Source organism: Saccostrea cucullata, unplaced genomic scaffold (assembly GCF_032062105.1).
Source record: "Saccostrea cucullata isolate Sc308-1 unplaced genomic scaffold, CSIRO_AGI_Scuc_v1 ctg995, whole genome shotgun sequence".
Lineage (NCBI taxonomy): Eukaryota > Metazoa > Mollusca > Bivalvia > Ostreida > Ostreidae > Saccostrea > Saccostrea cuccullata.
This window is the reverse complement of record NW_026922768.1, coordinates 127,017-152,465: the sequence shown is the minus strand read 5'-3', so window position 1 is coordinate 152,465 and position 25,449 is coordinate 127,017. Positions and strand designations below refer to the sequence as shown.

General features: G+C 33.2%; 1 protein-coding gene across 4 annotated transcripts; it reads left to right on the top strand.

Annotated features, from left to right (window-relative positions):
* The first annotated feature begins 9,641 nt into the window (after nucleotides 1-9,641).
* LOC134262402 (uncharacterized) lies at nucleotides 9,642-24,338 on the top strand. Of its 4 annotated transcripts, none has more exons than XM_062744782.1 (9): nucleotides 9,642-9,727; nucleotides 10,962-11,056; nucleotides 11,204-11,435; nucleotides 11,711-11,854; nucleotides 16,674-16,749; nucleotides 16,847-16,926; nucleotides 22,748-22,776; nucleotides 23,089-23,173; nucleotides 23,420-24,337. In XM_062744782.1, exons 2-9 carry the CDS (start codon nucleotides 10,997-10,999, stop codon nucleotides 23,782-23,784), a joined length of 1,071 nt encoding a protein of 356 aa, XP_062600766.1. In that variant the 5' UTR covers nucleotides 9,642-9,727; nucleotides 10,962-10,996; the 3' UTR covers nucleotides 23,785-24,337. The 4 variants fall into 4 exon arrangements, with proteins under 4 accessions (XP_062600766.1, XP_062600768.1, XP_062600769.1 ...); XM_062744784.1 differs by having other exon boundaries at nucleotides 11,711-11,827; nucleotides 23,420-24,334; XM_062744783.1 differs by lacking the exon at nucleotides 9,642-9,727 and adding an exon at nucleotides 9,770-9,872 and having other exon boundaries at nucleotides 23,420-24,338.
* The last annotated feature ends 1,111 nt before the right edge of the window (nucleotides 24,339-25,449 follow it).

Genomic DNA, 25,449 nt, shown 5'->3' with positions numbered 1-25,449 from the left:
GTATTTGCTGAATTGGATTGATGATTGATTGATTTGTTGTTGATGCTGAAGTGGGTCTGCCAATGTTGTGTTGATTTGTGCGGCGACCCACGCATAATGCCACGACAATACTCACCACATACAAATAAATAACTATTAACTTTTGGTGGTGTTGAATTTTCTCTATATAAAAAAAATTACATGAAGAAAAGTGCTCGTGCTCAATCAAAACATTAGAGGTTGAATCAGGTGTCATGGAGGAGTGAACATCCACTACCCACCAGTCATACTCGCCGTGTGCTACCTGTCATATTCGAAAAAAAATGCGAATAACCCAGTGTGTAAATAATAGCCTAACAATGAGTATATATGATCTAAAAAATGTTAGTAAACATTTGACTGACTAAAAATTATAGTCCCTGGGGGTGGTTTTCTTGAAAATAACCCATTTTTTTAATGGACAACAATCAATATAATGATATTCATCATATTTGATTTTATATGGGAACATATATTTTACTGTCTCTTATCACAATTTGAATTTTAAGGAAACAAATAAAACACAATTATTATCTAGCAATTTCCAAGTCAGCGTATGAATTTCAATTATTTTGAACATAAACAATAACAAGATGACACTAAATTGATATATGTCTACTAATTTGATAAGAAAACGCTTCTGATGTGCAAATGAAAACCTGAGAGAAAACCTGTGAAGTAACGCAAATCTCTTAGAATGGCTCATGAGTCTTTATTATTCGAAAAAAAAAGTTATTTTAACGTAACTTTCAACCTTTCATTTTGAGTTGAAAATTTTAATCGTTTTTCAATAGCCTTTCAACTTCAATTCGTAATTTTCAAAATACATTTAAATTGCTTGCTTTCTGGAGTCTTAAAAGTTATACTATATATGATATACTTTTAATCTTTGTGGTTTAAACAAATGTATATTTGATAGAGGAATTAGGATGAGAAATTTGCAAGACTCTGTCGTATCTTTTATGTTCAATTTATTTTGGTATCAAATTATTTTTTTAAAATGATAACAAAATGTATAATTAATACAGCTTCGTCCATTATACGAATATCAATTATCTTTTCTAATGTCGGACTCTTTTTTCCGTTTAAAATTTTACTTATCAATTCTTATAAGCATTTCATTTAAACTTCTCAATGTCTTTTCAAATATGCCTGTTTATGTATCTGTATGCACAAATGTTTTTGCTGTTAAAACACCCTACCCAAAGAAGTTGATCATCGAAATCATAACTTAGAGCAAATGGTTTAATTATGCCTTGTTTTTGTGTATGAAAAGAAGCAATAAAACGACCATCCTTGTCGATCATTTGTATTGTTCGCGTGTAAGTATCACACACAATGATGTGGGAAAAGGCGTCCGTACAAATTCCACGTGGTGATAGCTCTAAACCACTAGGTGGCCCTGTGTAGGTGAATCGATGATTTCCTGCACGGTCTTTCACTATTAGACTATCGATATCACATACAATAATATCTCCATTTCTGTTCTCTGTGAGAAACACGGGATATTTATACCACTCCACACCTGTTACATTCCGATAATAAATATACACAATCTGGCCTCTGTTGTCGTGCGGCATTGTTTGAATGTGTTGGCCAGTCTTATCGTAACGGTTTATTGTCAGCGAACATTTATCATATTTATTTATTAAGACAAGTATATCTCCATTATATGGGGAGCTGTGAACACACCAAGGTCTCAAATTATTTGTTGTCTTTATGAGACAAGACTTTGTTTTGTTATCTGCTGAAAGTTTCATGATATTATGATCTCTGTCTACATAAATTAGGTCACCTGCACCGTTGACGGTGTGTACTCCCCATCCAGTGACTTTATCTGTCAAATGATGTAAGGTGTCACCAGCAGTGTTTGTCAGGAAGAGTTCATTTGACCAATAATCACTGATCCAGATACGGTGTGATGTAACACAGGAAAGATGATTCACACCAATTACACCTGGAGCTGTTAAACATTTGCTTATCTTGCATATAGACATCATTTTATATTGTAATTCATTTCTTACTTCCCTATTTCCTGTTTCGGTGTTATGAATTTCACCTAGCTTTCCCACATCTTCATTGTTGATATTCTTGGTGAGTGAGAGCAGGGTTCGTTGTGTAAGAATGGGGCTGCATAGTATCTTATGAACACGGCTTTTCTTTATGAATAGTAGGAAATTTAACGGTCTGTTTGCCGTCTGTTCATATTTGTATTCAAAGTATTCTAATTTGTCTAGGCATCTTCTCATTCTTCTTACCTGTCGTTGCAGTCTTTGCATTAAATGCCATTCATATCGGGTTTTAACATCGCAAATTGCATTGTTAAATAGGTGCATTATATTCTGAGCTTTCGTTGACAACTCTCTTTCACGGTTGGATATTTCTGAATGAAAAGCTTTTACATCGTTTTTTATTTCCACTAGGATACAACAGCTGGTATAAAAAGATTCAGTTCGAATATGCTCAATGATTTTCTTGATTTGCTGTCGGTTTATTTTATATGCTGTTGTAATATCCTCTGTTTCATGCTCTCTGTGTTCATTACACAAAAGGCAAAAGGGAAGTTTACATGAGTGACAGAACATTTCATACATTCTGTCTGGGTGTGTCGCACAAGTGATATGTCTAACGTAGTCATATTTTTCTCGGTAAATTACAACATCGTGACGTTTGGTTTCTAAATTTAAAACGTGCAACACTTTACACAGGTGACACAGGTCATGCTTGCATGTATTACAGTAGAATTCGGTAATCCCCTGATATTGAACATGTTGAAAACACAATTTTACTTTACAATTAGTGCTGTATCCCAAAGTGCCCATGATGTTGAGAATATAGATCTAAAAGAATATAGGATGGTTTATTCATAGATATCATACACAGAGATTTTTTCTGAAAATTTTGAGAACATCTTGAATTATCTTAAAGGGATTTTGCTTATTATTCCAATTGTTCTATTCTTAGCTTAATTCATTTCAATGGAAATCTCGTTACTTGCCTTAAATGAGTCTTTCCCTTATAACATCTCTGCGCAATATAAAATTGAAGCGAAATTTAAAACAGTATAAATTCTTGTATAAAGGGTATGAAACTCAATAATTATATATTGAGCATGGAATGTTTTCTATTTGATGAGCAAGGATTAACATTAGGCTTAGAGTATTGAAATCAAAATACATACCTTTCAGAAATTGCAATGACAAAAATGTCCAACTTTTTCAAAAATACAGGTCGGAAATAAAAGTATTGAAAACTTCTTATAAAAAGGGAAACGTTTTCAATTGAAACGTGACAAACTGATTAATGTAATGATAAAAAGTAGTCCAGTTAAAAAAGTCATGCACCGATTCTTCCGCGTTATTTTACAAAAAAATCAATAACATTAATTTTGGTTATACGAAAGGATTCAGGTGTACGTGCAGATTAACTTTAATGTATAGAGAAATTGCTGTGTGTGTGTGTGTGACTACAAGTATGTCAATTGTTTACAAAGCTAAAATAAGGAAGCGAGCGTCTGAGGCACAATTTCATAATAATTATTAATACTGAATTGAATTATCAGCTTGAGTTTTTGGCCTTTAACTTTGCCTCGTAGGATGTACATGTACCTTCCTAATCTTGTGATTTCATTTTGTCTGAAAAATATCAGTAGTGATGATTGGTTGATTGATTGTTTATGTTTTATAACGTCAATCTCGAAATTTTTCACTAATATGAAGATACCACCACTTGGTGGTGGAGAGCTACAAATTTTGACCCATACCCGGCACTCAGGGCCTTGAGCAGGGAGGGATATTTTTCGTGCCAGCACCTACTGCGACATGGCACCTCGGTTTATACGGTCTTATCCAATTGACCGGTCTCCATGTCCCATAGCTGGTTTCATTAGTGATGAAATGAATTCCTCCGTATGCAATTAAACACTCATTTCAATGAAATAAATAAATGCCTCACAGGCTGTTATACATGCTCGTTCTCCTCAACTATATACATTTTTATAATTTTGTATACCTTTGCTTGCAAAGTAATTTTATCTTAAAGGTAAGCTAAATTCTTAACTAATTCTTTAATTCGATAATACGTAGTTTTTCCTTTTCGCAAAGGTACTAGATGTATTTCATTTATCTTTCATGTTGCAGAAATGAAAGATTTTCTTGTGCATTTTAAAAACATAATTGATTAAATGAATGAAAAGTGCAGCTAATACATGTATGTCTTTGATCTTGTGGAGAAGAAACCTCTGGAGTTCTGTGCCACAACAATTGATGTAAATCAGATTTGGACTCTCAAAATTCAAAGAAACTTTTAAAAATTGGAAATCACAATATTATACAAAATCAACAACCAAAAATTTAAGAGTTTTCAAGTTTATATGCATCTATTTACTACAATAAAGTTAAAGTCCATGCTGGTATTTGACATCATTGACAACTGCTTTTTCAGTAAGTACTCATGATTACTTAACAGGTCATTGATCATTTCAAAAAAATGTATAAAAAAAAACATCCCGATTTTACACACGACATATCCACACTCATACAATCGAATGTTAGACGTAAAGGCCGTGGCCTCGGTGAGATTTTATAAACCGAGGTCCGTGTCGCAGGTGATGGTAGGTGATGGCACGAAAAAGACCACTTACTGCTCAATTGCAGCAAGTGCAGAGTATAGGATATAATTTGTAGCTCTATCCCTGGACCTGCAAGGTTGGGATCTCGTATATATGAGAATTCTATTCAGGGACGTTAAACAACTAACCAACAAGCGAAAAAACACATATCTTACGTTCTCATCTTGATGACATTGCAACAATTTCACAGATTACATTTACCTTTATAAATTACACCGATAACAAAATACTTGACAATATTGATAGGGAGCAAATATTGAAACAAGAAAATGCTAAAAAGATCACAGATATTGAAATTGCGTAAGTTGATTGCTATTTTCGATATTTTTGACTGACGATATAATTTAAGAAATTCCTGGGTATTAAAACTTGAATATTTTTACATAAATGCTTTATCAGTCGCCACTGTATATAGTATACTTAGCTAAAGAGGTAACACTATCTATAGAGGTTAATTGATTTCATCTCATGATCTAGACAGTTTTCAGTTTATTTCATTAAATAACCATCACATTATTAAGGTACCGCAGTGAGATAGCTCAGTCTAGAATCACTGGTACAATGTAAGGGGATTTCCGCTTCAGTTAAAGGTTCTATATAGCTTATTTCATCTTGATCTGTAGAACGCATTTTGTCATTTTCACATAGATTAATGTCATAACATGAATAATTTTTAATTGTATTTTCCGGTATTTCTTCATAAATCGTGTCCGTATTTTTGGGCTGTGCAATTTGTTGTTCCGGTTGCGGAAATTGTTTATTAAAGTCTTGTAGCTCTAAATTTGTTCTGGGTCTTCCTAGAATTCTGCTGCAATTATTAGTCTTCCTTATAAAAAATACTGATACAGAAATAGAAACTACGAGAATCCCAACAGAAATTAAAACTATGGACAGCGACAATTCATTAGATATGTAAATATCACTCTCGGGAATTGTTGAAATCGAATGCATTTCGGCTTTTGATGTTATGTAGGTTACATGTAGCATTGTCGTTTTTTCTGGTCTTGGTTGCGATGCTTTCTTTTCAGAAAAATTACGTATGATATTTGGCCCAAATATGGTAGTTGTTGTCTTTATCTCTTGTTCTGGAAAATAGATAGGAAATGCCATAATCTTTATAAATGTCTTATTTTAAAATAGCACATTTATTACATATGTTCAGTCAAAATATGCAATTCGAATGAAATTAACTGTACCTTTTTTACCTTTACAACCAGAGGCATAGTGACAATCTTCCACGGAACATAGACAATTTAATTGACAGTTTTCACCATAATTTGGATATAAACACTTTAATGAGCAAGCAATTCCTGTAAACCCCAGGGTACACTCTATATAAAAATATAATACAGACAATTGATCATCGATGAAAGCATTATTTTGTCAAATTCACATCTTATTTTGATTAGAATTAAACTTTTAATTGAAATGTCTTCATAAAATCATTCCTAGTAGAAAACGGGAAAAAACTTTATTACGAGAAATTGCATAGATCTAAATTTACTTGAAACATCAATACATAAAAAAGGAACTTAAAAAAACCACTATACATACTTATGCATTCTCCGGTATTTGTATTCCACATAAAGCCATTGCAACATGCTGGGCCATTTGGTCTAAAGTATATAAATTCATTAAAAAACATATTTTTTAAAATAATCCATTCATTATATTTTGTGACAAAATTTTTAAAAAACATTTTAAAAACATACAATTTTACCCTTCATCTTCTGAAAACAAAACTTTATAGAATTCATGTTTTACCTACCCTTCGCAAAATGTGTCTGAGGTGGACAGCCAGCAACATAGGTTAACACAGAAAATTATAAGTAATATACAGCACATTTTACATGTTTATAAATTAGCGATGCAAACGCACACGATAGCAATTGATAAATTATCTATTTCCTTTTTGATGCAACAATTAAGCATAATGTATATGGTTACGTTAACAGCGTAAAGGATTTATGTTATTTTATATTTAGCATATTAAGAAGAGTTTGGATCAAGAGAGAATTTTTCTAACATATGGGGATGAACAAATTTGTATACTTATATATCTACATCTTAAATGAAAAAACAAGTCATAAGTCAGTGTAATTTTTGGCATGCTCAAGAACCACGTGCGCTGTGTCAATTTTAATCAAAATAGTCACAAAGCATCCTTGGGTAAAGTGAATTTAAGTTTATCAAATGAAGGGCGAGACTCTCTTCCAAGGGGAGATAATTATGAATTATTGAAAAATTAATATAATTCAAAAAAATCCTTCTCAATAACCACTGAACCAGGAAAATTGAAATTCATGTGGAAGCATCCTCAGATAGTGTATCTCTAAGTTTATTCAAATAATGACCCCGGAGGGTCGTGCGGGGCCACAATGGACGGTTAAAACTTTACATAAAAATGTAGAAAATCGGTAAAATTATTTTTCTCAAGAACAACAAAGCCATGATTTGTATTGTATATATTGAAGCATCTGCAGGTGGTGTGGATTCAAGATTGTTCAAATCATGACCCCAAAATGGTAGGGTGGGTCCAGAATGGTTGCAACTATACATATGAAAATAAAGGAAAAATCTTCTAAAATGTTCTTGTCAGGAATTAGCCAAGCCACGATTAGTCACATTTTTATGGAAGCATCTGCAGGCGTTGTTCATTTAAGTTCAATTAAATCATGACCTCCGGGGGTAGGATTGGACCATAGTGGACAATTAAAATTCTACATAAGAATATTATTAACCAACTTTTATTCGTGTACGGGAAATGTTTGCAAGTTTCGCTATCTTCTTCAATTTTCGAATATTTATTGAAGCGAACCAATTTCTTTGTTTTTGTGAAGAATGTCTCCTCTGACACGATTATTAATAGTCACGTATTGATTTAAAACTGAGGAATCGCTAAAAAAGATGACGCGAATAATAGTTGGTTTATAGTATACTGTAAACCAACATTTATTCGCGACGACTTTATTTCGCGATTTACCGGGAGTAAATTAGTTCACGACGAATAATTTTCGCGATCAAACCGTTTTTGGAACTGTTTTACACAGAAAAAGAGATTTTAAGGACCCTTTCGCGGCGAGAAATATTCGCGATGAAGAGGCTCTCGCGAACCACGCGAAAATATCTCGCACGTGAATAAAAGTTGGTTTACAGTATGGGGAAAATCTTCCCCTTGTGGTGTAGATTAAATTTTCTTCAAATTATTAGTAGGACCACAATGAAAGTTCAAACTTATAGGAAAAAGTCAGTCAAAAATATGTACGTAGTTAGTGTAGACTCAGTTTTGTTCAAATCATTCTCCCTCTTCCATTAAGGATAGGTGGGGTTCCTTTCACATGCATTTTACCTTTCTAAAACTAAACTGATACTTGGGTTTTTTCCTAGCCAGGGCCCCTAGGCCTATTGTTTTAATCTCATATCATCTTAGTCATGCAACAATAGTCCATGCTTTCAAGAGGTTGTGATAATTCATTCGTATTTCTGTTTCAAATTTTCAATACACGTAGATATTATCTAAAAAATGTGAATAAAATCAGTGCATTTGTTTTGAGATCTATCATCAGACCATTCAACAGAGAGGTAGAAATGGACTGAGATTTTATTGACATAAATGATAAATGAGGCAATTTAACATGCTTTAAACTTATATATATATGCAGCTTAACGCACTTTCTAAGCTCACATGGTTTTTCACACAAAGTAAGGTCACATTCTTTTTGCAATAAAATAAAAATTATCGACCTTTAATATAATTGTTATATATATATATATATATATATATTATTATGTATATGCACTATCTTATGTTAAAGTTACATATCCTTTAAATTCATAATCGTAAAGTTTTCAAGTCGATGATTTATATGGATCATCAATAAATGATATGATATTGCATTTGTATTATTTCACCATAGGTATTTACATTTTAAAATCATCCTATTTTTTCTAATACTATTTGGATGAAATTTTCAAATTGTCATCTTAAAAATGAGTATTTTCAAAGAACTTTGCAGATTTTCCATATCATGTAGCGCCGAAAAATGACAATGCTGCATAAGAAGGATAACGAACAGTATTCAATCTCAAAGTTCATAAAACAATACAAAATAGGAGCTGAGAAAAAAACGGACCTCCAAAACATCAGAGGTGGGATCAGGTGCCATGGAGGAGTGAGCATCCCCTGCCGACCGGTCAAACCCGCCGTGTCCTCCTTATCATGATCGGGAAAAAAAGGAAAAATCCATCGTCAATTCAATTCAGTGTATAAATAATGGACTATAAAGAAATCAAGTCAAACGACAGCATAAAAGTGTATTGTTAACCTTTATAATTTGTAAATTGTAACAATTGAAAAGAAAATTGTTTTAACATTCACGTTCTGAAACTTTAGAATTGTACGGTCGGATGTATCTTTTGTGATGCTAGATTCAGAAAGTAATTATAAAAAACGCCAGCTTTTTAACATGAAAAGCAGTCGAACAAATGAGAAATTCTATTATCATCTTTTGATAAATTCATTAATAATCATGTGTAAATTATGTCTTCAGTTACTTAAATGAACTAAAAAGTAAGTAAAAAATCACTTTTAGAATATATTTTGTTACCTTGTTACACAATTTCGCACAATAACAATATGACCTTAATTTGTGTGAAAAACCATGTGAGCAAGTGCGTTGAGCAGTATTTATATATATATAGCTTCCTCTCAACCATTCAACTGTTGTTATATATGCGCTGCATAACTTGCAAACATTCTGAAACACGAAATATAACTTTAAAAGGTTATAAAATAAGGCGTAGTTATAACATTTTTCTTGATTTTTTTCTCTCGCAATTGCCTTTACATATGATAAATCATTATTATAATGTTGATTGGTTCATATCTTTATTATTCAACGATTAAATGAACTTGAAAAGGGTTATCTTGTCATCTTTTTCATGAATGAACACGTCACTGGTATTTCCGTCTACCTGTTATTTATAACGACACAAAGTAAACACAATATCAGTGCACTCCCAAGATTAAACGTTTACAGGTTTAAAGGAAGGCACTTGAAATATCAGATGCGATGTAAGGTAATTCAACGCTATTTTTTTCTGTTTGTTCCCTCTGTATGATAGACGCTTACACATATTTTTTTTTAACTTTAAAAAAATTAACCTGCAATTGTGTTCGTAGGATATCAGCCTTTATGTGCATCCATTGATTGTTTTATATATGGTAAGGTTTTACACATATATTTTCTGAATATTTATCATTGCATTTTTTTCTTTTATGAATCTTACAACAAAGAGTGAAGTTGTGCTGATTGTTTTTATTTATCCGTTAAAACATAATTCGCACGTGTTTAGGTGAAGGCAAATTTAAGCCATTGGCGACAGAAGCAATTTGAAGGCAGGGGAGAGGGATAAGTCTAAGAGAAAGAAAATCACACCTTCAAAATAAAACTTGACAAGCAAAAAATAAAAAAAGAAAACCTTACTATGGTTTATATTCCGCTTTTAATTATACACTTCTCCATTAATTAAAGTTATCAGGATGTCACTAACTTTAACTTACTGTAAAAAAATATATATATGATGTGATGCGCCAGCCTGCTTACAAAGGCGTCGGAATCGGGTAATCCCCCCCGAGACATAATATAGGCATTGAACGTTGGGGCATGGGTTTGGTTCCCCTCCCCCCATGGAAGAGAGCCTGGCCCTTCATATGATAAACTTATAATCGTCCATACCAGCATCCACCCTTCCAAAAATAGGGGGAGTCTGGGAAAAATGTTGTAAATGAATAAATTGTCCTTGACTGAAAATGAAATGAATAATCTGTTCCTGTCCCTGACCACCCCACCACTCCCCGACATAGAGTTGTCGACTTTGATGTTTTCTTTTTTTAAATTTTATAGCAAAAGATGATCTATTCTACATCTTATAAGAAATAAATAACTTGTTCTTCATTGACATGAAAATAAATAATCTGACTAGTAGAAATGAGCCAGCCCAACTCCTTCCCCACCCTATCAGAATGAATGGTCGACCTCCTCTAAGACGTGTATATCTTTTTAGCCTTTTTATTTTATTGAGGAATATAAGATTTTCCTGTTTGTTTACATGCTTTATAAGCACGCAATGAATAATAAACATTTTTCAAACAAACAAATTTCTTTAGGTCTTTTAGTTCTGTTCTACTGTGAAAAAAAAACGAATGGCATACTGAGAGCATTTGTGTATTTATCCTATGTAAATATTGATTAAAGTGGAATAAAAGGTCAATAAGTATTACTCACTAAAGATTTCTGTTGCTTTTTTTTAGGATGTTTTTCCTCAAGACTAAGTTAGAAATGAAAAATGTTTCAGTTTCGAGGTTCAGGTGTCTTCTTATGGATACTTTATACGTTTATTTCCAAGGTAATGTTGGATCTGGAAGCATGATTTTGCACATGATCGCGTCCCGTGGGTGTAAACGATCATTTTGTTTTCTTTTCAAATAATCAATGTATTTCAGATCATATATTTTCAAGTTATTGATCCCTTTTACGATTTCCTTTTATAAAGGTTTGTAATTCCTCTGCCTTGAAATGCTACGCTTCCCAGCCGACTGGAACTGAAGTCCAGAAATGCCCTTTGACTCCGAAAGAACTTGAAGAAGCTGCACAGCGGAAAAACTGTGAGATTATTGCGCTTTCTCAAAATTGCACGAAGCCTGAAAATTTTAAGTATCACTGTGTACTCAGTATGAACAGGCAATCTCTGATGGAAGTTTGTGCACCATACATCTTTTCCCAAGGTAAATTAAACAGTAGTCATATTTTCTTATGTAAATTAAAGTAAATGTTAAATGTTGAGAAAAAAAAAAAACGGAAAAACGCTTTATACCTTAAGAGCTCTCATTTAAAATCTTCAGAAGATCTAAACAATCAATATATATACAACAATACAATAGCTTAAGTGATTAAGTAAGTGGAACAGTGATCCTTTTGTTAAGCTTTATAAGATATTAAATCTAAGCTTAAGGGCGTTGTTAGGGATAGTATGAATACCATTTCCTCTTTTTATTTTCAGGACATTGTGTTGGCTTTGACACGCTAGGACTACTAATTCAGCAGATATTTGATAGTTCTTGTACTAAATTCCCAGACCCTTGTCCTATTAGATTTGCTTCTTGGAACTCATCAGCTTGTATGTTGCAATTATTATATAAAAACAGTTTAGTCAGTTTTCCTACCCTTATGTACATTTATTTAAAAAACCATGAAATACAACGAGAAAACGAACAGTATTCAAGCTCTAAATTTCATTAAACAATACAAAATTGGAACGGATCAAACTTGGAGCTCGGAAAATTAGAGATGGGATAAGGTGTAATGTGCAATTAAATTAAGGAGTAATTTATTATGCTAAGTTGCATTCCTATGAAGCAAAATTTGTCAAAAATCTAATGCGCGTAAAGAAGGAAACATCTGCTGTGGCCTTTAACTCGACATTTAGATATATCGACGGTGTACTGTCAATTAAGAATGGCTATTTTCATTCTGATGTTGATACGATAAATCCCGGTTAGCTTAAAATAAAAGATACAACAAGGTCTAACGCATCTGTCTCATATTATTCTATTTCAAAAAGATGATAAGGATAATCTAACAACCAAGATCGATGATAAACGTGGTGATATTTTATCTGTCTTTTACTTATGCAGCAATACACTTTATTTGTACTTAAAAAGCGGGCTTCGTATAACAGCTTTGGCCAGACAGCAATGTGCTTATTCATTATTAAAATGATATGATGTAATGTTTTTTTTTATTTAGTTGTTTCGATCTGCCATGTTACATTTCTTATCAGGCCTTGAACACCGAGCCCGATTTATTCATCTATTTCAGTAGGAAATATGACTATATAATGATAAATGATGCATTTTTAATTGATTTTTTTTTATTTCACGTTTGAGCATCAATTTTAATTTAAAATGGGTAATTGGCACTTGTTACTTGGACCATTCAGTTCAACTGTGTCGACCAGAATGCTCTGTAGGTGAACCCCGACAATACATTGCAAGAGCGGTATTAGTAACACAATGCCACTCGAATACAATTACACAAGTAAGGTAGATCCTCCTTGACTAGAAAATGTGTGTAAATTGTTTTTTTAATCACTAGTAAACGGTAATTAAATGTTCAACACCCAAACTACGACCTCACAATAAATACCTGACGACTATTTTCAGCAAGGTTAACATTCTACTTGAATATCAATACTTTAATACGATGATTAAAAATTGATTAGAGTAAGATAATAAAATTTTTAGAAACACATAGATAACAATAATTTTATAACAACTAATAGCTTTTCAAAAAGCTTGCCTGACTAATTCAATCAATATCTAAAGAACATATAATCTTGATAAGTTGTATATATAAACGTTTACATTGGGGTGAGGGGTAATTATTTCATTAGAGTAAATTATGAAGACGTCGAACAAAACATCATGCATTAATTTTAAGTTGATTCCTACTTATGAAAGCAATGGAGAGCCTCGTTTTTAAAAGGGGGGGGGGCAGCTAGAGAATTTTTTTTCACTCATCTGCATAAAAAAGGAATATGCCCAAAGTTGAAAATCCTATTTCGGGGGGGGGGGGGGGGGGGGGGTAAGGGGTAGTGAGCAACTTTTTTTCAGTGTCAAGTTCTTTCTTAACCAGTTTTTTTTAGCATTAAATACTGCATTTCCCTTTAATAAATGTCCTGTTATATACAGGGGGATCCAACCTTTCAATTAACATTGAAACTATATATAGTAAAAGGAAGGTTGGGAAAAAAGGGAGGAGACAGCCCCCCCCCCCCCCCCCCCCAGTTGCTACGTGTCTGATTGAAAAGGAACAGTGAGATTTTATTTAAAAGGTATATTTTGTATGTGTTAAAAATTGGTTTTGAAACTTTTGATCTGTTTTTCGTTTGTTGTATAAGGACGCCTGTGGAGTGTTACAAATACTTGGAACTCAGGACCAATGAGCAGTTTCATGTAATCTTTTTCGTGCTAACACCTACTGCGACTCGGGACTTGGTTTAAAACGGTCTCATCCTAAGGACCGATCTCCATGTCCTGCAGTGGATTCGAACACGCGACGTTAAGCTCAGCTCCTCATTCCACAACTCTATAAATGGTTTTAGAAGATGTATAATTAAATAAGGGAAATGAACAAATGAATATTTTAAAATTAAAATTTAGAATTAGATTCAACTGCATAGAGTACCAGGATTGGCAGGAAGACAGCTGGGAATATGATAACTACAAGAAATAAATGAATCGTTATGATTATTTAACATGCAGAATATGTTTTAGTACTAGATTGTTGGGTATGCCAGAGCATCAACGATTGTAGGAAACAGCCCGTTATGCATAAATGACCCAACAAACTTGACGGCGATTCCTTATATTCCTCAATCCTGGAATAGGAGGGACACTTTTCCTAAGTCTATTTTCTGTGTTTCATAGGAGAAAGAATTTTATATCTGAAAACTGGGGGGGGGGGGGAGCTGCAAGTCCGGGCGAGATATGATCATTAATATTATGTATATTTGGCCATTTTACTCTTAAGAACTCTTTTTCCGTTTCGTTTTTACACTTTAATTGAAGTAACTTCTCTAACTTCTTTTCCCCCAAAGTTCGAAATTCCGATAAAAAGAACAGACTTTAAGTTTTCATTTCCATTCAGTACGTGCAGTAGAATCATCCAGGAAAAGGGCGCGAAGATATACACGTGACATTTGGCGCAAAATGATTGTGACACCCCTTACCTAGAAGACAAATGGACTCATCCAATAGTACAGAAATGCCGAAAAAAGGTCAAACGGACATGTCCGTATATGAAATCGCATGAAATAAACAGCTGCATGCAAAAAAACTTAAGGAAATAAACACATCAATATATTGTATCAGTAAGACGATTATTTTTTTCTGCTTAATATTTTGTTGAAACGGAGGTAACAAATTCCAGTGATAATCAGCATGCACAAAATTTTGCTGGCTAACTGTGACCTCTTCTCTTCGCACCTCGGAAATATCAATCCTTATACAGCCTGACGCCGTGACGTCAGGCAATTATAATTTTTAATCCCTGCGTGTGGAGCGCTAATTCATGACTACGCCAACAACTCCATATCTGGTGATTGCGCTAGATTTTGAATACGCTTATTTATGTACACGTACAGTACCTTCATCTCCGTAAGTGTTTTGAGGAGTTCCGCATCCCCTACCAACCGGTCACATCCGCCGTGTGCTCCTTGTTAGGATCGGAGAAATAACGGCAATTATCCGTCTTCAATTCAGTGTAAAAATAATGGACAAACAATTAGTACACTGTATGAAGAATTTCAGTCAGCATTTGACTCAATGATAATTTGTATTTGCTGACAAGGTCATTGTATCGACCAATAAACTTTCAAAGTGAAACCTTTAAACGAGACAGCTGTAATTCTTGCTTTATCAACCTTCTTGTCAAAAATTGTCATTGTTTTAAATACGTAAAGCATGCTCTTGCATATTAAATCAACTGAGAAATATAAACTCCGTATACAGGTGATGAAGGTACCGGTATAATGCTGCATAAGTCAGGGAAGATGACGATTGAAGTTAAATATTCAAATATGACACAGATGTGTCAGACGCTGTGGAATCTCAAGCTCACAAGGATATATTGTATCGACATAAGATTTGAAATTACCATTGCTAATTGACAATACCTCGTTGATATATCTAAATGTTAAGCTAAACGTTACAGCAAGTATGAAGAATATACACTTTGGGTTTAATTGTGACCTAAATATTCAATGTTCCTAAAAAGTTATAAAATTGGATTTAGCAAGAGTTGAGTGATGAATATGATAAATTATCATAGAGTACGGCATGATGGGGGACTATTTGTGAAATATGACGTCATCTTTTTGGTACATTTCTAAGCTTTTTGCAGAAAAGCCTCAAATGACTAATTTCTGTACTTATTTTAATTTTCTTTAGAAAATAGTGTCTTCCACTGTCGCCCACTTCACGTTTTTAATGTTTTATGTAAAATGCTTTGAAATATGATATATATCAAAATCTTTGTGGGCGAGAGTGGCAGAATATGTTTTCTGAAAGAAAATTCCACCGAAAATTGATGTCCTCTGCAACTTTTTAAGAAAATACGGGAAAATGCATGGTAATGACGTAACAATTTGCATTAAGGAGGTCATATGAGAAAAACCATTTATGTTTTCTTACTGCATGGAATTCCTATTATTCAGAAATAATGAAATTTGATTTCTTGGATCACTTTCATATTTTAGAAAAAAATCAATGGCGTTATTTGTATTTGAACTGTACCTCGTTCTTTATTTTTCTTTTCACGGATACGATTTTACACAAATTCTGCTTCATTTGAATACAAAAAGGGCTGCTTATAACGGGGTTCAATTGGGAACTTACAATAGATTGTTGGAAGACCTGGTCTCCAAGAATGTCAAAGATATTTTCACACAGAATCTCAAGCATTTTTTATGTCAACTTCAGAGTACTTGTATGTACAATCAGAATACAAGACAGCTTCTCTGCGTATTGACCAATTTTTAAAGTGCAGTATATTTTTGATTTCATAAACAATTGCTGAAAACAAATATCAGCAGTCTCGATTAAAGACATCATCGATCAGATACATTGACCTTATCGGGAAAAACGATTTATCGCGATTTAAAATGGTGCCTGGCGATTGATACTGCAAAGTGATTGTTTGGCCATTGTATACATATTAATTCTCGACGGATTTTTCTGGCATTTCCCGATTACGACAAGGAGCACAAGGCAGGTATGATCTGTCGGCAGGGTATGCCCACTCTTCCATTGCACCTCCCCTACCTCTGGTTTGTTCTTCTCCAATTTTGTATTGTTTTATGGACTTATGAGCTTGAATACTGTTCTTATCGTCATATAGTTTACTATTATATCATGCACATTTATAAGTATACAAAATATTCATATCTTTTTTTCTTGTGACAGTTTCAGGTTGCTATGAACTCATAGAAAACAAGCAGAGGAAACCCAACGCTGGAGGAGCTGAGACAACTGCAGTGTGGTATAATTTTTTATCTTTTGAAATGTTTTTTTTCAAAGTCATTCAATATGCTTTGCATCAGAATTTTTCTATTCTCATGCTTTGACACAATTTTCAGGATTGGTGTCTCGTGTGGAACCTTTATATTTGGCTTAATAATGACAGTATTGGTGCAAACGTTGTGTAGAAGACTAAAAGGTGACTTTATTTTGTGTATTTGTTGCTTAACCACCAAGTATTCTTGGGAAAAGGGGATTCAAGTTTGATCAAATGAAGAACCTGATCCTCCTTCAAGGGGAGATAATCAGGAATAAGCAACACAAGATAATGGCATGTTTGAAAAATCTTTTCAACAACTATTTGGCAAGGAAAAGTTAAAAATATATGGAAAGATCCTCAATCTTGTTCAAATTATAGCTCCGGGGTTAGGGTAACGGCACAACAAGGAATCAAGGTTTTTCAAAAGACATATATAGGAAAATTCTTTAAAACTCATCATTTTTAGGCAGCCAATCCGTAATTGGTCGAATTTATACGACAGCATCCTCAGGTATAGTTGATTCAAGTTTGTTCAAGCATGATCCCATGTGCGCCACAATAGGGATGAAAGGTTTTACATACAAATTAATACATGTAGGGAAAAACACTTTTTTAAAGAACAGAAAAATCATGATAAGTCAGATTGATTTTGAAACATCACCAAGTAGTGTAAAATCAAATTGGTTCAAATGATGTCCCGGAGGGTAGGACTAGGTCACAATTGGGGTCCACGTTTTGTAACTAAATGAATAAATAAATAGGAAAACATCTGCTCAAGATGCTTTTTTCATACAGAGCTGATTTTTGCTTTTTTTAGCCAATGTGCTCAGTTAGCGATATGGTACAAAGGTTTCTTGTTACCTTAATATTTTGCATACGCTGTGTTTATCTATTAAGAGTCAAAATCAGCAAGCATCGAGCATTTAGTTAAAAAATGTGGAAAGTGGCATAGAAACAGATTTGGTTTAAACTCATATATAAATTTTCAGAACAAAGGGTATGATAGAAAAAAGCAAGCCAAAAATAATTTTTCGCATTGTTGCTATGGAAACCACGCGCCTTTCAAATAGCGTGTTTTGTACGTTATCATGACACTTGAATTTATGGTTAAACAAATATTTTTTATTACTAGTCATTAATAAAAGCTTTTTAAATTATTATTCTATTTATCTAAAAATACTCAATTTTAACAACTGATGATTATTGAAATTCTCTTCACCTTTTGATAAATAAAACTAGTTTTTGGAGGTTTATTTTGATTTAAAAAAAAACAGCAAATTTGCAGTACTCTATAAGAAATCTACAACCACATTAAAGCTTATCAACATAAAATATATATTAAACAATATTTGTCCTACAAGAATCAAGAAAAAAATCTGCAGGCAACTAAAGCATTTATATATGATAACTGATTTAAATCCATAATTTTTCTGTCTTTTTTGCTTCAAATTACCTCCCTTTGGTATAGCTCTCTAACATAGGAGGAATAAACGGTAGTTTGCTTACCTTGTTTTCAATAACAATGTACAGAAGACTAGAAGAAAATTACAAACTTGGAGCAGTCTGAGCCTCAGTTTTGGCGTTTTCATGAGTCTTAATTACGGTTAGTGACTGAATTTTTTACAATTTACCATTACAACAGTTTCTGAAGAATGCATAACAAAAATTAAACATGCAGGAAAATATGTAACACTTGGCAAGTGTTTTTTTTTTGCACATTTCAATTTAATATTCTGATTGATTATATATGTTAGCATTACTTTAGTATTTTATAACTAAAAAGAAAAGATTAATGCATGGCCTGAGGAACCAAGAGAAGGGGGTATGCCCCCTCTCCCCGATAATATTGCCGATATTAAACTATAATATGATAAAATGAAATTAAATTCCCCGACTTTGATTGTTTATGCGGGCCGAACGTGAAAAAGTTGGTCATGATCAGTTACATAACTGTATCCCAAATTATAAAGTTTAATTTGAATTTAGTTTAATTTTGATTTGTTTTATTCACAGCATGTGTGTAACCAAGTCAAGGTTTTTGCTGATGTCATCCAGTGTTTACTTATGAAAGAAAATTCATATTCAGCTAACATTTTCACCGGTACCACTGAACTAATTTAAGTCAACTAGGTTCAAATAATAAGCATCATTAGAATTACAGCACATAAATTTTTGAAAAGAATTTCTATACTTAATTTTTTCTTTGGGGGGGGGGGGGTATTGGAAAGAAAAGAAAACCACAATTTAGAGTTTTGACAACCAATTGACCTTTTTATTACAAGTTTATGAATTTAAAGAATATCTAAAATCAATACCGTCTCAACTTTGTGTTGTATATTTCTGTTTTTAGAATGAAATTCGCCATTTTGAAGCCAAACTCGGAAAGAAGCAGAAACAGAATTGGATGAGCTGATATAGAATTAGACAGGAAAAACGTGTAAATAATACATCTAGTAAAAACGTTAACTTTTTAAAATAAAATGATAAACTAAACCATTGAGATCTCTTGGAATTTAATTGATTCCAATAAACATGCTTTGCATTCGTCATCATTGCTCTAGCTCAACTAGAAATGGTTCTTAGTATTAGTATCTGAAGGCAAAGCTGTATAATATTATTACAATTTAATTTCATCACTTTTTCAGATTTTCGTTATGAGAATACATCATTACAGTACAGACCATTGATGCTGGAAGTGAGTGGATAGTGTTACCGGAGACTCAGGGATCCAGAAAATAGATCCATAAATTGTACAGTGTATTCATGAAAGTGGATCAAATAAAAATGTTCAATCCAAAAGTAACATTCTTTGTCTGTTAGCATTTTTTTATTGATGTAAATCTAACAAGCTAATTCAGAGAATTTGTGTCCCCCGCTTAGGGAAAAAGTAAACCATGCGCAGTTCGGGGCGGGGTGGGGGTGGGGGGTGGGGGTCGGATCCCCCTAATTGAATTTGTAGAATTTTTAAATGTATACATGTATACTGAAGCAAATAAAATATGTCAATATTGATATAATGATTTGATTATGTGTATAGAAGATTCTTTTTATGTGGATTATTTATCACAACGTAATGATTATTTTATGAGTTTGTACAAGCTAGACCTCATAATTTTTTTTTCATTTCACATGCTGAATACTATCATTTAGTAAAAAAGAATTTCGCATGTGAAGCGGGAGACATACCACTGCGCCACGGAACTGCTGTAAAATTTTGACAATTATATGCAAATATGAAGTCACATACATGTATATATTCACGTTTGATATCGTCAAAAATTTACACAAAACATGGTGTCTAATTCAACCTTTATTAACCAGTTCTGGTAGATGTGATAGGAATATAAATTCTGCCGTGAACCTGTTTTATACGCAATAACTCTCCTCATGCCCCTGTGCTAAAAATAGCGACATGTAATACTATAAATACTAATAAAACAAACGAGGCGGGACACTTTGAGAGAGGTCCTAGGAAGTTTTGGTATAAAATACATTGCATAAGCTCAAAATCTTCTTGAAATATCGCCCGGAAATGATAGTGTTACACACAGAGAGAATGTATAAATTTACGACCTTTAACTTTGACCTTTTGACCTCAAAATCAATAGGGGTCTTCATAATGTCACGGAAAGTTGTTATGTAAAATTTCATTGCAATAGCTCAAATGGTTCTAGAGATACTGTGTGGAAAGGAAAGTGTTATACAGTGCAAGGAACTAATTTTGTTACATAAACCAGCATCAGGATCAGCATAAGTAGGATCAGGATAGAACTAGCATCAGCATCAGCATTTAAAAAAACAGCATTACTTGGATCAGCATCAGCAAGCAAAGGATAGAACTAGCATTGACCAAAGTGAAAACAGATAAAGGAAAGTCATTTAATACAAATTACAAATAATGGCTTAAAATAGCGATGCTGTTTTTGAATTATCCACTTCCGGCAGGATAATCCTACGTCCGGTAGCATTGCTAGCATTGACCTAGTTTCAAACCAGCATCAGGATAAGGATCAAACCAGGATCAGGATAAGGATAACTAGCATCAAAATCAGCAAGCAAAGGAAGCATCAAAATCAGCAAGCATAGGAAGCACCAAAATCAGCATTGATGCTGTAACAAAATTATTTCCCTGCACTGTAACAGACAGAATTTGTTTATTTATGACCTTGACCTTTGACTTTTTGACCACAAAATCAATAGGGTTCTTCTTTAGTCCATAGGGAGTAACTGTTGCTATGCTAAATTTCATTGCAAAAGCTCAGAGGGTTCTCGAGATATCGTGTGCAAACGAAAGCGTTCCAGACAGACAGAAAGACGGCTAGACGGAAGGACAAACGGACAAACTCGGGAGGGGGTGTGTGTGGTTAAACATTAGGGTACGTTGAGAAAAAAGTTGGGTGGGGGATGTCATCCCCCCTACCCAACCCAAACCTGATGCTACATGCCTGATTGACATGGTTTTACTTTATAATTATGTGAGCTGTCATAGTGACTCTCTTTCATAAACAAGAATTATTGTGAGCAAGCTAATAAAATGATACCAACCCTCCTGCTATTGCATTAAATGTTTTTTATTACAAAAAAGGTCTAAATACTAATTTGAAACCTTTTAAAATTTTACTTGTGCAGATATACATGTACTTACCAAAAATGACTATGACAAATACTCAAGTCATAGGTAGTAAAACCGATGTGTTGAGCACAAACTTCCAATTTCCATTCATTCGAAGTTAAATATGTAAATGTGCCAAACTCATATAGTACACTTTTACTGCAGTGACCTTGAAAAAGCTATGTCCTTGAGTCAAGGGCAAACATGTTCAAATGAATTTTGGTCAAGGTAATGACAAACCTACAGCTTAAAAATAATTCCCAAGATGAAACCAAGTCTTTTCATTAGAATGTTACAGAATGGGCAAAGGTTGCACTTTTCTTCTACCAATGACCTTGAACTTGTTCAAATGACCTTGAGTCAAGTTTTTGACACATCTCTCGATCGCAAGCAATCTTAATATCAAGTATGAACTTTCAGTGGCACTTCATTGAAATGTTATGGACAAGTCAAAATTTTACATACATATGGATCGGTGAACAAGTTGATTCCTACCCACCCCCCCCCCCCCTTTTCCAAGTTTCGTTTGTGAGGAATATAAAATTCCTTTTGAAATTGAATGTGCATTTATTTATTAACAATAGTAAAGTAATGAGTATGCTTTGATCAGAACCAATATGGCCAATATAATGGACACTGAACATGTATTCAAATTACCCCCACCCCTTCAAAAAAGCTTATAAATGCCAGATTTTCACTCATTTTAACCATTTGTAACTTTTTTCTGCTAAATTTGCCTGCAAATTTTATTGTATAGATATGACATATAGATAACCCCTAACAAGATCATACCATTCATTTTTCCAGCAGTGGTTGTAGATTTTGTAAATAAAGTGATAAACATATGTAATTTTTTTCAAAATTAATAAGCATCGACGCCATGTTCTTTTGCCGTTGTCATGGCAACAATATGACTACAGAAATTTTGTTTTTCCTATTTTTGGATAATAAAATAATTCCATCTTAAAACAAATAAAGTAACCAAAATACCTTATCTTATCACGTTCAGAAAACATATTCGTAGAAAAATGTCTAAAAATCATTGATTTTCATGAGGATTTATGAACCCGTTGCTAAGGAAAAGAATTTCCTTGGATACCAGTCCCTTCATACGTTCGAAAAAAATTTTAATTGTGTTTTAGCATTAGGTAGGACAAAATCTTTCATATACCAAAAGCTTTTGAAAAAATAAAATTTTGACTTTCCATTCAATGCTCGATGCTTGCTGATTTTGACTCTTAAGTCGATTATGAACTGATGTTAATGCAAATTCAAGTCCTAGAGGGCGCACCATGGGATAAGCTTTATATTGTGTGATTAACAAGCCACCTATAACTTGCAAAACTAAAAACAATTAATACATTTCAGATTATAAAAAAAGAAAAGGGAAAATTACTGTAAGTATGCAACAAGTGTTTAAGACCATAATTTAGGACTTTTGACTATTAATGAACGTCCATCATTCAGACATATACGAATATGAGTTGAGGCCTGTCGCTTACTTATACTTACTTTCTAAATGTAATTTGTTCTTTAAATTAAGTATGAATTTTTTAATTGATATTTAGACTGATTGACTCCCACCATCCCTTAAAAAAGAAACATTTGACCAATTCCCTTCACCCACCCATCCCAATAAATAAATTTCGTCGTTTTTTTGTCCAACATTACACTTACTTTATATTAAAAATAATCATTACATTTTGCAGGAAAATCAGAATGAAAATGACAATTCCAAGGCATTATTATGTGATATCAACGAGGAAACTGATATTTCTCTCACGAGATATGACGGTAAAAAATCTTATAACATCAAGTTGAAATATTTTCAATTTTGTATGACAGTATTCAAAATCGTATAATAGTAACTTTTAGCATCCCTTTGTCAAAATTTTCTAATGGGTCTAAGGATTAATTTTTTATGAGAGAAATGTTAAAGTTTTTTTAATTTTATTTTTCTTACTTCAAATCTATTGCGTAAATGTCTTTAAAATAAGTAGTATTTTATTATTAGATAATCACCAATGACATATTTTACAGCTTCAGGATTCGATAAAGAGGGCTTTGATAAAGTTATCAAAGACTTTCATTTAACGAGCGTTGAGGAATTATTTAAACAACACCATATTGACTGTGTTGTTACCTTTCTTGGTTTGGATAATGACAAACTGCAGAGCCTTGGGTTAGATATAGGCCAGCAGGAAAAATGTAAAAACGCTATTCGAAGAATACAGTGTGCTTCCAACAACAAAATGAGACGCCACAAGGGAGACAGTCAGACCAGCATGTCCATTAGTGAAAGATCCGAGTCCAGAGACCAATTTCCGTCAGCACAATCTGTGCCTACATCTACAGAGAAAAAGAAAAGGCCTCCTCATAAAAGAACATTATCTTATCCTACCTGAAACGTTTACACTGATTAAATAAACAAATAAAATTAAAACTGAAATATAATTATATGGTTTCTTTACATTTCGAGTATTTATTATTTTAGTAAAACAAAACACCATTTCTTTTCATGAAGTTTATAAAAAATTCCTTTTGAAAGTTTAACTTTGCCACATTAACATTTTCTAGTAGTATTTGTCTTTAAAGGAGAAGTTCTGATCTCATTAGAAAAAGTATAATTTTGCAATAGCCAATACTGTTTATGAGAGGCTACATAGACAAGCAATCAAGTGTCAATATTCACTAATATAAGTTCAGTAACTCCTATGAAAAATATTTCCAGATAATTTATATTAAGGTCAGGCGATTCGATGCCCGAATATCTGTTTTGTGTAGTTTTGCAATGTATTAAAATTATTCAAAGTTTTAGGTACATTCCGATTTTAAAACCAGTTTCTAATTGTTTAAAAAAAATGAAACGCCTAAATTTATTTAAGAAAAATAAGTGTTTTCCCAAAAGGAGTATGGAAGGAACACTACCTTCTGATATCTTGCACAAATGTCTGGTGACGTACCTCAAAAATAGTGGGAATCGTTTTATAGAAGCAATACTTCATTGACAAAATATTGGGAAAAAATATATAACATATATTAAGAATGTATCATCTCTCCTTAATTATTTGAATTAGTTTTCAAAATGAATAAGAATGTTGAATGTTTTAGCAGGAAATTTGTATTTAAGGGGAGACAGTGCACATGTCACATGACTATAAAGTCATATTACGTCATTATCGGTGATGATATACATGTTAAACCTTGTTAAAATTAACAGTTCTTGTGTAATTTTATTCTTAATTCTAATCTTTAGATATTGTAAAGTTGCCAAATCCACACAATTGTTTCTCTTTACCCTCAGTCTGACGTCAGTGACGTCATAGACGTAGTGTTTGAATTCTCAGTGCAGCAAGATCAAGTACACACAGTCGTCCGCGTTGCGCAGTGGTTAGAGCGTCTGCTCTAGAATCGCAAAATAAGGAATCAATCCTTAGGTAGCGAGTTCGAATCCCACAGTGGGGCGTGTAGACCGGTCCTTCGGATGAGACCGTTTAAACCGTGGTCCCATGTTGCAGAAGGTGCTGGCACCAAAAAGATCCCTCTCTGGTCAATGGCCCTGAGTGCCGAGCATAGGACAAAATTTGCAGCTCTCCACCGGCAAGTGGTGGCGTCTCCGTATGAGTGAAAATTCTCGAGAGGGACGTTAAACAATATACAATCAATTAATCAAGTACACATACCCGTCATGATCAGTTTTATTTCATAATAAACAGGTCACAGCTAATGTATCAAGATAAATTTCTGTATTTTTTAAATTAATACTTTTTCATGTTAAGTAGCAAAGATTCTCTATATCTAGATAATTTTGAACGTTTATGTTTCTGTGTGACGTCACAATTGATTTCCCGCACTTGGAAAATACAATTGTGTAGCAGTTTTATAATTCTTACCTCTAATTCAACGATGTCTTGTGCGATATTGAGGTAAGCTTCACCCTGTGATATTCATGCAGATAATAATTACGATGAAGGACTGACATTCAATCATAAATTTAGAAATATTTATCGACAGAATTTTTTTTACAAATAACTATATACTATATAAAATTAAAACAATTGCTTTCCGAT

What these genes read in the sequence shown, in the direction of transcription:
- LOC134262402 (XM_062744783.1), top strand. Translation starts at nt 10,997, where the DNA reads ATGTTTCAGTTTCGAGGTTCAGGTGTCTTCTTATGGATACTTTATACG. An exon ending in TTTATACGTTTATTTCCAAG is followed by an intron (nt 11,057 to 11,203) that starts GTAATGTTGGAT and finishes CCTTTTATAAAG; the next exon opens with GTTTGTAATTCCTCTGCCTT. An exon ending in GCTGAGACAACTGCAGTGTG is followed by an intron (nt 16,750 to 16,846) that starts GTATAATTTTTT and finishes CACAATTTTCAG; the next exon opens with GATTGGTGTCTCGTGTGGAA.